General features: G+C 54.6%; 1 protein-coding gene across 7 annotated transcripts in view; it reads right to left on the reverse strand.

Annotated features, from left to right (window-relative positions):
- Positions 1 to 10,989, reverse strand: part of ANK1 (ankyrin 1) — a 33,666-nt gene that overhangs the window by 15,163 nt on the left and 7,514 nt on the right. For 4 of the 7 annotated variants that reach the window (XM_042886271.1, XM_042886269.1, XM_042886266.1 and 1 more), the window contains exons 1-16: positions 10,849 to 10,921; positions 8,944 to 9,045; positions 5,447 to 5,545; positions 4,682 to 4,780; positions 3,864 to 3,962; positions 3,576 to 3,761; positions 3,341 to 3,439; positions 3,037 to 3,135; positions 2,589 to 2,687; positions 2,178 to 2,375; positions 1,985 to 2,083; positions 1,605 to 1,703; positions 1,366 to 1,464; positions 1,015 to 1,212; positions 765 to 863; positions 582 to 680 (exon numbers count right to left, since the gene is read on the reverse strand). In XM_042886271.1, the coding sequence (XP_042742205.1) occupies positions 582 to 680; positions 765 to 863; positions 1,015 to 1,212; positions 1,366 to 1,464; positions 1,605 to 1,703; positions 1,985 to 2,083; positions 2,178 to 2,375; positions 2,589 to 2,687; positions 3,037 to 3,135; positions 3,341 to 3,439; positions 3,576 to 3,761; positions 3,864 to 3,962; positions 4,682 to 4,780; positions 5,447 to 5,545; positions 8,944 to 9,045; positions 10,849 to 10,887 (1,812 nt within the window). In that variant the 5' untranslated portion in view covers positions 10,888 to 10,921. Of the gene's footprint in view, positions 1 to 581; positions 681 to 764; positions 864 to 1,014; positions 1,213 to 1,365; positions 1,465 to 1,604; positions 1,704 to 1,984; positions 2,084 to 2,177; positions 2,376 to 2,588; positions 2,688 to 3,036; positions 3,136 to 3,340; positions 3,440 to 3,575; positions 3,762 to 3,863; positions 3,963 to 4,681; positions 4,781 to 5,446; positions 5,546 to 8,943; positions 9,046 to 10,848; positions 10,922 to 10,989 lie in introns of those variants that run through there. The other 3 variants (XM_042886267.1, XM_042886268.1, XM_042886270.1) reach the window with 1 other exon arrangement.

Consider the following 10,989-nt stretch of genomic DNA (forward strand, 5'->3'; position numbering starts at 1 on the left):
GTGACGCAGACCAAGGGGAGATCGGCACCAGCACCAGCTGCTCTGCTGCCAGCCCAGCAGCCCTGCCAGCAGATGCACGGGGGAAGAGGGGAGGTAGCACCAGCAGCCACTTGTCTGCCGAGATGCTGCAGCTTCTGCAAACAATGTGAAAACCAATTCTGCTGGGCTGATCCATGAGGAAAGGCTCCTCGTGCTCTGCCAGAGCTCAGGATGCTCACAAGCTGCTGGATTTTCTGCCTTCACAGCTTCCCAGCTGCATGGAAACATTCATGTGTGGTTTCCCAAACTGCCAGACCGCAGCACTGCTCAGCAGGGCTTGCTATGGAAACACATCCCCAAGCAACAGCCACTAGGCTGCCAACAGGAAATATCCCTTAAAGCTATTCTGCTGGAACCGGGTGAGTGCTCAGCATCCCCATGGGCACAAGGACATGCCAGCACAAGCAGCAGGTGTGGGAGCTATGGTGGGACTGGCAGGTGTCAGAGTTGAGGGGTGACACAGCACGGGGCACTGTCAGCCTTGGCTGGAGGGTACTGGGCACACACCATCCTCCCACCCCAGGGATCCCATCCAGCCTTACCCAGGCTGAGCTGTGTGGAGAGCTCCCCTTGGGAAGCAGGAGCTTGACGATCTCCAGGTTGTTGTGGTACACAGCTACGTGCAGTGGGGTCAGGCCGTTCTAGAGAAGGGAAGAGGGCACGGAGCAGTGAGATAGAGTCTCAGCCCATACTCACCTCTCTCACAGCCCTAGAACAACCCTCACCTTCCCCGCTGCATTGGGGTGAGCATCATGCACCAGCAGCAGCTCTGCCACATCCACCTTCCCATACTTGGCTGCAACGTGGAGAGGGGTAAATCCTTTCTGAGGAGATAGGCAGCCCATCACTGGGTGTAAGGGGATGATGAGGAGAATGCAGATGCACACTGCAGCACAGGAGGCTGTCCCTTCTGGGATGGGGACACTGTTCTGCCAGCCCTGCCAGCCATCTTTCCGCAGCATGCCAGCAGCCTACCTTGGTCATGCAAGTCTGAGAGGCTCCCTTTTCTAGCAGGGCCAAGGCTGTGTCTACATGCCCCTCTCTGGCAGTGATGTGCAGAGGTGTGTGCCCTGCTGTGGTGGCCAGGTTGGGGTTGGCACTGTTCTCCAGCAGAAGTCGGACCATACTGGTGTGGCCAATGCGTGTAGCACAGTGCAGAGGAGTCTGGTCATCCTGTAAGGGAGGCAGAGAAGCTGTTGCTCGCTGGCTTGGACTCGCTGCTTCCTTGCAGCACTCCTGCTGCTTCACAACCCCTCACCATAGGGGCCTGGACAGGTGAGAGCAAAGAACTCAGCACTGGGTGAGCACATGGGAGCTCCTGCCTACCTTGGCCTTGGCGTTGACTTTGGCTTTGTTCTGCAGCAGATACTTGGCCACATCCATGTGCCCAGCTCTGGCTGCCATGTGCAGGGGAGTCTCCACTTTCTGCACCATGGACAGAATAAAGCGGTGAGGCCACACGAGGGGACATGTCACCCATTGCCCAGGAACAAAGAAAGCAGGGTGCAGCTCCACTACACCCCACCACAGTGAGCCCCGATGGCTCCAGCCAGGCCAGCACTCACCACATTGGACACATTAGGAGATGCTCCACGCTGCAGCAGGGTTTTGACGATGGGCAAATGCCCCATGAAGGCAGCCACATGCAAGGGGGTCAAGCCAGACTGTGGAGAGAAAGCAGCAAAGAGTCATGTTGAATGGCCTGACACAGAGGCAGTCCCCCCATTCTCTCAGCCTCTGGGAGCCCCTAGCTGAGCCGACAGCAATGCACAGAACTTCTGCCCTGCAAGAAACAGGCAGCATGCCACCCGCACAGTGGATCTTGAGCTGCAGTTCTCCCCAGCCACAAGGAAGAAGATGCTGGTGGCAGCAGGGCAGCAGTGACCCAGCCCTGCTGTGCATGGGCAATAACAGAAGAGCTAGGGCTGGGCTGCAGCTCACCCACCTCTGTGACAGCATCAATGGAGGCTCCTGTCTTCAGAAGCAATTCCATCACCCGAATGTGGTTCTTCTTGCAGGCGATGTGGAGAGGCGTGAAGCCATTCTACAGACAGAATGGCCATCAGTCAATTGCAAGCGCATTCCCTCTTCCGCTCCCAGCCCATTTATCCTTTTCTTGCCCACCCCTCCTGGCTCACCAGGGCTCTGGAGTTGGGCTTGGCTCCCTTCTCCACCAGCAGTTTAGCCACACGGTGGTGGCCACAGTGCGCGGCTACATGCAGTGGTGTCAGGTGGTCCAGGGTGATGTCGTCTATCTCAGCACTGTACTGCAGGAGTAGGCGCACACAGTCCAGGTGATCACCCTGTGCTGCCATGTGGATCGGTGACAGACCGTTCTGTGAGCGGGGAGCGGAGCCTTAGGGCTGAGTGGAGGGCACTGGGCATCCCACCCAGCCCTGCTCCCTGCCATAGCTTTGAGCAGAAGGATCAGGAAGCTCTTTGCCTCTTGAGGGCCAAAAGTTCGACCCTGGCCCAGCTACAGAGAGCATCCAGCAAACGCATGCAGTTTGTGACCCCTGCGCTGACACTGAGCACAGTCCCACAGGCACCTTTGTTTTGGCTTGAATGGGAGCACCATGGTCCAGTAGGATCTCTGCAATTCGCACATGTCCATTGCGAGCTGCACAGTGGAGAGGCGTCAACTCATCCTGGGGAGAGAGAAGGGTTCAGAGGCTCAGCAAGGACAGGGAAAGGCAAGGCACTCCAGACCAGAAAGGAACAGAAACTTGGGACTTGTTTGCAAAATAAGATCAAAACTGATTCTGCTCTCAGCCCCTAGGCTCAGCCCATCACCCATGCAGCTTTCTCTCAACCTGAACACACATCACTAAAAAACCCGGTCCACCCCCTTAGGACATCAGGGACTGTGCTCATGCCCTAGCATGACATTCCCAGGGTATGGACTGAGGAGGGCACTGCATCAGTGCCCCCTGGACACAGGAAGAATGGAGACAGAGATGGCCCGTGCAGTTGCCAGAGGTTTAGAAAGGGTCTCACCTTGGTCCTTGTCTCTATCTGGGCCCCACGGTCCAGCAGCAGCCGCACCATGATGATGTTGCCTCGTCGGGAGGCTATGTGCAAAGGAGTGATCCCATTCTGGCAGAAGGAAGGACAGCTTGTTACAGGAAGCAACCCCTCCTCTTTTCCCTGCAGGGCTGCCAGGAAGCACGGGGCAAACAAGGGATAGAGGGCAGTGGAAGGCTAAATTCCTTCGCAAGGATGGACAGGTGAGAGGCAAGCACATGCCCACCCGTGGCTGAAAGCTGTGGATGCCATAGCAGCCACCCCACATGGCACTCACCTGGGGTGTGAAGTTGACACTGGCTCCACGATTCAGCAAGAGTTGGGCCACACTGAGATTCTCATAGTGGGCTGCAATGTGCAAGGGCGTAAATCCAGTCTAGGGGAAAGAAGGGGGATCAGCCCAGCCAGATACATGCTCCCTGCCGAAAGGATGGATATATACAGCATACCAAGCTGCTGTTCCCCCTGGGAGGTGGGAAAGCTGGCAGGGACAGGGTGGGAGAGCCACGCACCTTGGAGAGGACGTCAGCATTGGGGTCATTCTGCAGCAGCACGGCGGCTGTGCGGGTGTCATCGTTGCGAGCTGCAATGTGCAAGGCAGGCAGGCGGACCTTACCCTTTGTCCCATAGTTGATAAGGTGAGCAACCACATTCTCATGACCCTGCTGCAGAGCCACAGCTAGCGGTGTAAAGCCATCCTGCCAAGGAGACACAGGTGAGTGGGGAGAGCCAAGAAGCCACGGCAGCACGTGGCGCAGCCTCAACTAGTAGAGCTGCAGAGTTCTCCCCAAGGACCGTACCTCTGTGGCTACGTTCTGGTTGGCTCCATTTTCCAGCAGGAACTTGACAACTTCCAGGTGGTTTTCCTGCGCTGCCATGTAGAGTGGTGTGAATCCCTTCTGCAAACAGAGCCATACACATCAACACAACCCTTCCTCCAGCTCCTTGAAGAGCTGCACCCCACCAAGCTTACAAGTAGGAGGGGGACTGACTTTTTACACAGTCTGACAGTGGTAGGACAGGAGAAATGTCTTTAAACTAAAAGAAGGGAAATTTAGGTTAGATGCTAGGAAGAATTTTTTTTGCTCAGAGAATGGTGAGGCAATGGAACAGATTTCCTAGAGAGGCTGTGGATACCTCACTTCTGGATGCATTCAAGGTCAGGTTGGATGGGATGCTGAGTAGCCTGATCTAGTGCTCTGCAACCCTGTCCATGGCAGGGGGGTTGGAATTAGATGATCTTCAAGGTCCCCTGCAACCTAAGCCATTCTATGAACACCCACACCCCCGGTTCACTGTCAGGGAGCATCTTTCATGAGCTCTTCCAGGAAGAGTTCAGTGTGCTTGTGTGTGCTGCCATGGACTCCCACCAGACACAGACCATCTGCTCACCATCTCCACAGACCAGACACTCACCATCTCCACCCCCAAACTTCTTTCCCCATCACTCACAGACTTGTGGTCCTTCAGAGATCGGGCAAAGCCACCCTTGTCCCTGAACAGGACCAAAGAGACACTAAAGGGCTACTGCAGAGCCCTTGCTGGGCACAGCTCTCACCACATGGACATCACCACACACATGCTGGAGCTCTGCCCACCCCAGCCTGGATGACTGTACCTGAGACTGAGCATTGACATTGGCCCCATAGTTCACCAGTTCCCGGACCACGTCCTGCTGTCCAGCGAGGGCAGCGATGTGCAGGGCTGTGTTTCCCTTCTGAAAGACAACATCACAGGGCAGCACTCAGGGAAAAAGACAGGCCAGATGTGCGTACTAACATAGGTGTGAAAAGGGCTGCTGCCATCCCAGCCAGTGCAAGGCGGTGGGGCCATGCTCTGCACCCCATTCCTGCTACAGACACATTTGCTGGCTAAGGAAGAGGGTGACTTCATATTTCTTATGAGGTCACCGGCAGCCAAAGTTGTGCGCATTGTCAGGCTCTGCATATCTCCAGCACCAGGAGGCGAGCAGGGGAAGGGAGAAGGGAGCGCTGAGCTGACAGACCTCAGGCAAAAGCACAGAGCATGGGAGCCAAGGCTTCCCAGTGGAGCTCAGGGAGGAGCAGACTGAAAGACACAGACTTCTCCCTCCAGTGTGCACCCTGGGGTGGTGAGGGCAGGACACCAGGCTCTGCTCTGCATCCCAAGCCTTGCTAGGGCACAGAGGTGACATGCCAGCCACTGCAGCTTCCACAGCCTTCCACACACTACCAGAGGCTGCTGGTTGTCCAGTCCTGCTGGCTCATGCCTTTGTCACAGAGAGAGAGAGCCACACCTCTCCATGATGATGCAGGGAGAGAACTATGCATTATTTATGGAGCACCAGCAATGGCAGGCTGTAGAGCAACGACTGAGGAATGTGACCAGACTCCTTTGTTCTCACCTTGGTCGTGGTCTCCAAAACAATCTCCTTGTGCAGAAGCTCCACCACCATTTTCGCGTGGCCTTCCTTGGAGGCCAGGTGCAAGGCGTTCAGCCCATTCTGCAGGGCACAAAGAGGGGGCATTAATCACAGGATGAGACTGATGATCTCTGGGAACCACCCTGGAGCTCCTCTACGGACGTGGCTGCGGGTGCTTGCTGTGTACTGAAGGAGGTGCTGGCTGCCAGGAGCAGAAGTCACTGTTCTGCCTTTGAGCCCTGAGCAGTTGGCTTCACGCTGCATGCAGCCCTGTGCACTGAGCTGCTGACTAATGCTGGAGGTTTCCCTGTGACATGCAGCCCTCGTGGACTAGTTCCTATAGATGGGTGTCACCATGGCACAGTGGGTGTGCATGGCTTCACAGGCACTGTTTGAGCTCTCCTTGCTCATGACACATTCCTGTTGTCAGCTCCCATCACCGCTCCAGTGACTTCCCAGGGCTCCCTCAGATCTCCTGCCCACAGCCACACCTGGCACAGCCAAAGCCCTCTGGATGGCCCAGAGTGAGGATGCACACGCTGTGTAAGTGTGGCCTTGCAGGCTGACCCTGCCAATTCCATCCCACAGCCCATGCTCAGCACCGGGGCTGCTTTGCTCCTCCAGTACTGAGCTGCAGCAGAGACTCTGGGGAAGCATTGGTTGTGCAGCTGCTCAGCTCTGTCAGATCCAGGAAGCTCTTGAACAGTTCAGGTGACTGCTTGGGAACACTGCTTCGGGTGCCCCAGTTCAGCCCTCCTTTTCCAAGCTACATATGAAACCACAGTCCCAGGAGCAAAGGACTGAAGAGCACCCTTGGAATATCCTTGTGCTGTCAAAAGTGGGGGGGTTAGGCCTGCCAGCACCCCAGAGGCAGTTGAGAAAGCTTATGTTCCATTATTTCCAACTTCCCAGATGTGAACAAAAGGGCTGAGATATTTACTGGCAGAGAGGTTAAATATTTGCAGGCAATTTCAAATGGCACTTTTTTTTTTTCCCTCCACAAGGGAAAAGTGCCGCACTTCTCCCAGATGGATGCACTGTGCTTACTCACCCCTGTGCAGCTCTCATGTGGCAAAGAGCTGCCAGCTCCCCAGAAGCACACAATGCTGCCCAAGCACTCCACCCCCCAGCCATCTGCTTTGGCTTATGGAGGGTGCTGGAAGGTCACTTTGCAGGATTGCTTCATCCCCATCTGAATACAGGTAGGGGAGCAGAACATGCCAGGGCAAGCTCCAGTTGCAGCCTTCAACATCCCAGTTAAACTCACAACAGCTTCCAGAGGGGGTTTCTCATAGCACAAAAAGCTCTTCCACTTCTCTCTTGCTCAATCCAGCAGCCTTCCAAGATCACAGACTCTTTTCTACCTCTCATGTATGCACAGATAGCAAGTCTACAGGCTATCTCAGCACACCAGCTCCAGCATCTCCTGGAGCTCCAAGCACAAGGGGATGGCTGCCAAGGGAAAAAGAAGCAAGAATGCTGCAGCTCTTGGACCAGGGCACAGCTGCACGGCTCTGCACCCACATCTTGAGAGCTCACCAGCTGGGTGAGAGCCACAGATACAGCACATGCTTTTTCCCTGTTATACCCATGTAACAAGATGCAGGGAGGACAAAATCATGAATACTCAGCTGCTACCCTCGCACATATGTCCTCTTACGCAAAGGATTCATAAATAACCTTTTGAAAGCTGAAAGCCATTGAGGAATCGTTATTCTCCATCCTTACAGCGATAAGCACAATGTTTACTGAAGGCTGTTTCCCAGAGGCCCATCGATATTTCTGCCTCAGGAACAATGCAGGTTGTTTTGCAGGTTTGCTCTGGTTTGACGGCTCTTCTGACCCAAAACCGCCATGGGATGCACTTGATCTGAGCAGTGCTGCACTCCCTCACCAACTGCAAATGCTTCCCAGAAGCCTTGGGCGCTGCTGCCAATGCAAGAAACTCAGCTCTGCAGAAAAATGCTCCTTCGTGTTGCTGCACCCTGAGTGGACCCTGCCCTGGGTTGTGACCCAGAAAAGATTCCTGCCCACACAACCATGACTGCTGGGTTCTGGCAGCCAGCTCAGCTCTGCTTCTCCTCAGCTCCAACTCCTCATTGGTGAGGACAGCACGCATGGATTCAGAACACAATAAGGATACTGATGCAGATGGCAACCATGAAGAAGATGGCAGGATGAAGATCAGATGGCATGTCAAGGTCTCTGCACTTGTGTAAGAATACAGGGCCTGTGGGATAGGTCTGACCACATATATCCCTCCTTATTCTATACAGGACATGTGAGGTTGGACCTTTCCCACAGGTCTGATATTCCTCAGAAGGAAACCCTAAAGTGCCATCTAACCTCGGGGAGATGGCAGGAACCAGTGCAAAGGCACCACTGAAAGGAGCACCTCATTCTGCTGCAGCCACGTGCTCCCCAGCAGGATGTTAAACCCCCTCATTGGCTGCAGGAATCTGGCTGGAAGCAGGACTGCTCCCAGCAAAGGGGGATTGCCCCTTGTGGGGAAGAAATTGAAAACTATTTCATCTTCAGTGGACTGAAACACAACGTTTTCTATTTCTTCTCCCCACAACACCCCTCTGGTTTCAATCCTGTCCTTGCCCACACAACCCCAGGACAGGAACACCTGGATGCTGGTTATGTGCTGACAATAATTGGGAATGAGGAATAAAATGGGCACCTCATGAGCTTTCCCCAAGCCTCCTCTAGCATCCTAGGGAGGAGAAAACAAGGTGCAACATGCCCCAGCTGCCAGCAGAAATCCAGCATATCTGCACAGCACTGTCAGTCAGAAAAGAAAAGGAGACAGCAACATTTCCTGGGGGAAAATGTCTGCAGCAATGCACCGGCCACTGCAGTGCATAGATTGATGGGTCTGAACCACGCTTGGTTTGGAAACTTGATACTGAACCAGAGGAACATCCGCTTGTGCTACCTGCCAAGTCAGCCTCCCCAGCATCACTGATGCTCTGGAAAGCAGCTGACAGTGCCGTCTGCCTGTCTGTCCCCCAGCTCAGCCCAAGTCCCTTGTGTCCCTCCCTGCAGCACCTACTCTGATTCAGGCTGAGTCGATGCATTTGGCAGCTGCACAGGTAACAAAATGTTCTGTCAGTTATGTGCAAACCATTCCTCTGTGCCTGCAGCTTTCCTTTCCAGGGGCAGAGCTGTCCCTGCTCTGTGTTAGAAGGGGCTCCACCTGAACAGCACCTCCTGAGGCACCACACTGGCGTTCTGCAAACATCCCCTGTTTTTAAACACTTCCCACCATTTTTAAATTTGCTCTGCCCACTTATGGTCTGCTCTGTACCAGGATCAAGGCTAAGCAAGCTCCCTGGGGCCTTTCTCTGTCCCTCTCCCACGGAGCAGAATAAGGAAGAGACAGAGTGACTGTCACCTCAGCCTTGGGGAGCCACAGCATGGCAATTTTCACATAAGCTAGCGGTGATACCAGAAACCTCGTGGGTTTCACCTACCTGATTACAGGTGTTAATATCTACCCCATTCCTGAGATGATCCAAGGCTTTGTCCAGATTCCCAGATCTTGCAGCTCTCAGAAAACTGGTCGCAGCATCAGCCTTGGGGAAAAAAACAAACAGCATGAGGTTTGGCATCATACTTCGTGCTCTCCCGTCAGCAATATGGGATCATCCCAGAGCTTGGCTACAGAGACCCAGTGGGAAAGAGGCCAGGCAGGCAGGGATGGTCCTCATCAAACAGGACAAGGCAGGGCTGGGAGTGAGGCTTAAGGGAAGAAAAGCCTTTGGCCAGGCCAGGGAGGAGAGATGTATGGATCTGAGCAGTGCTGGTAGGGCTGGGAAGGTGCTCTGACAGGATTGCTGCAGCCTTTCTAGGCACAGGAAATGCTTTCTGTCCTGGCTGAGAGATCAGCAATGGACAATATACTGCAGAGTTGGTTGTGCCTGCCTCTGCTGTCCTCCAGAAACCAGTACAGGAGTCACAGTGACAGTGGCGACAACCCCAACTGTGCACATTGCAGCCAGGAAAGTCACAGCAAGGCAGTGCCACCACCCCAGGCAAGGCACAGCAATAATTTGTATAACACTATTAAGGCAGCAAATGAAGATAATGGGATGGCTCACCAGAAGCTGGAGAACAAGGTGGAAATGCAGTGAGAGCTCTGTATGGCTGTACCTATGAACTGGTGCCTGCCTGGTAGGTCTTGCCCAAAGGGCTGTCCACAGCACAGAGCCATGAGACATCCATGGCAAAGCAGCAGGACACACTCCTCTGTCCTTGGCTCCACTAGAAAATCAGAGCCCCTTTCTTACCACTTACACTGGGATTGTCCAAGAGACCTCCTGTGCTATGTGAGCATACATCCTGCCAGCCTCAGCCCTCCAGTTCCCACAGCCCTGGGGTCATCAAGCTCGTGGGGCCAGCACTGAAAGCAACAGAGCCTTGGCAGCAGACCCAGGCAGAATGGTGCAGGTGAAGTGTTCAGAGCTCCTGTCTTACCAGCCTCGGTCATTTCAGCTCAGAGATGGAAGCAGCACTGCTCAGCTGCCTCCTGCTTTCCTCCATCCTTCCCTCATCCTCCTACCCAGAGAAACACAGCCCAGCACAGGGCCCACTCTCCTGCTACCCCTGCAGAAAGAAGGCCTGCAGATGGGTGTCCCAGACCCCAGCAGTGCAAGTGCTGCAGCTCTGCCCAGGACAGAGGGATGGGCAGTGGAGGGCAGCATCGCCATGCCCCGTGCTGGCGCAGTCTCTGCACGCAGGGAAACACGTGCAGCTGGCATGCCCTGCTCTGCCAGCTGGCACCACAAGCTGCTGCTTCGCAGCACAACCCGGTCTGCCTGGGAGGAGCCCCCACATTTGAAGCTAGGCTGCCAGCTTCACGGAGGGCTGCAGGTGTGTTGGAGAGTCCACACGATGCCTGGGTGCACTCTGCTCATTCAGGCTGATTTGCTGGGAAAGGCTGAGCACGGTGCTGGTGCTGCCCTTAGAAGTGCACATTTGCACTCAGAGCCCTGCATGCTGTCTAGGGTGAGCAGGAAACGCTGATAGCTCCAAGAAATGGTTAAGTGCAAAGGGCTTTTCTAACTCCAGCTCTTGCTGGAAACTTCTGCATCTCAGGTCGAGCCCTCAGCTACGCTGCAGGCATGGCAGCTTCAGCACAGACCTACAACAGCAACCCCCTTGGAAGTTCAAAGCACAGCTCAGCCAGACCTGGGATCCCACCCACAGGACACGCATGGAGCTGCAAAGATTAATATGGTAAAACTTGACATGCTGCAGCAGCGAAGCACTTCCAAAACCTTGGTACACCCAGCAGCAGAGACCACAGGCAAGAAGCAAGCAGAGAAGCAAAGCAGAGGTCTCTTTGGGCATGAAGGAGAAGCGCATTGTATACTCACAGCCACGTCTGGACCAGACTTGCCCTTTCGTGCTGCCATAGTCCAGCACTTCAGCTGAAACCTGAGCCCGGTGTCCCCTCTTCCCCTCCTTGGTTATCTACTCCCCAGCTTTAAGAGAGCCAGTAAGTTGCATTGCATTCT

Source organism: Lagopus leucura, unplaced genomic scaffold (assembly GCF_019238085.1).
Source record: "Lagopus leucura isolate 7727_CA_CO unplaced genomic scaffold, USGS_WTPT01 Super-Scaffold_100056, whole genome shotgun sequence".
NCBI lineage: Eukaryota > Metazoa > Chordata > Aves > Galliformes > Phasianidae > Lagopus > Lagopus leucura.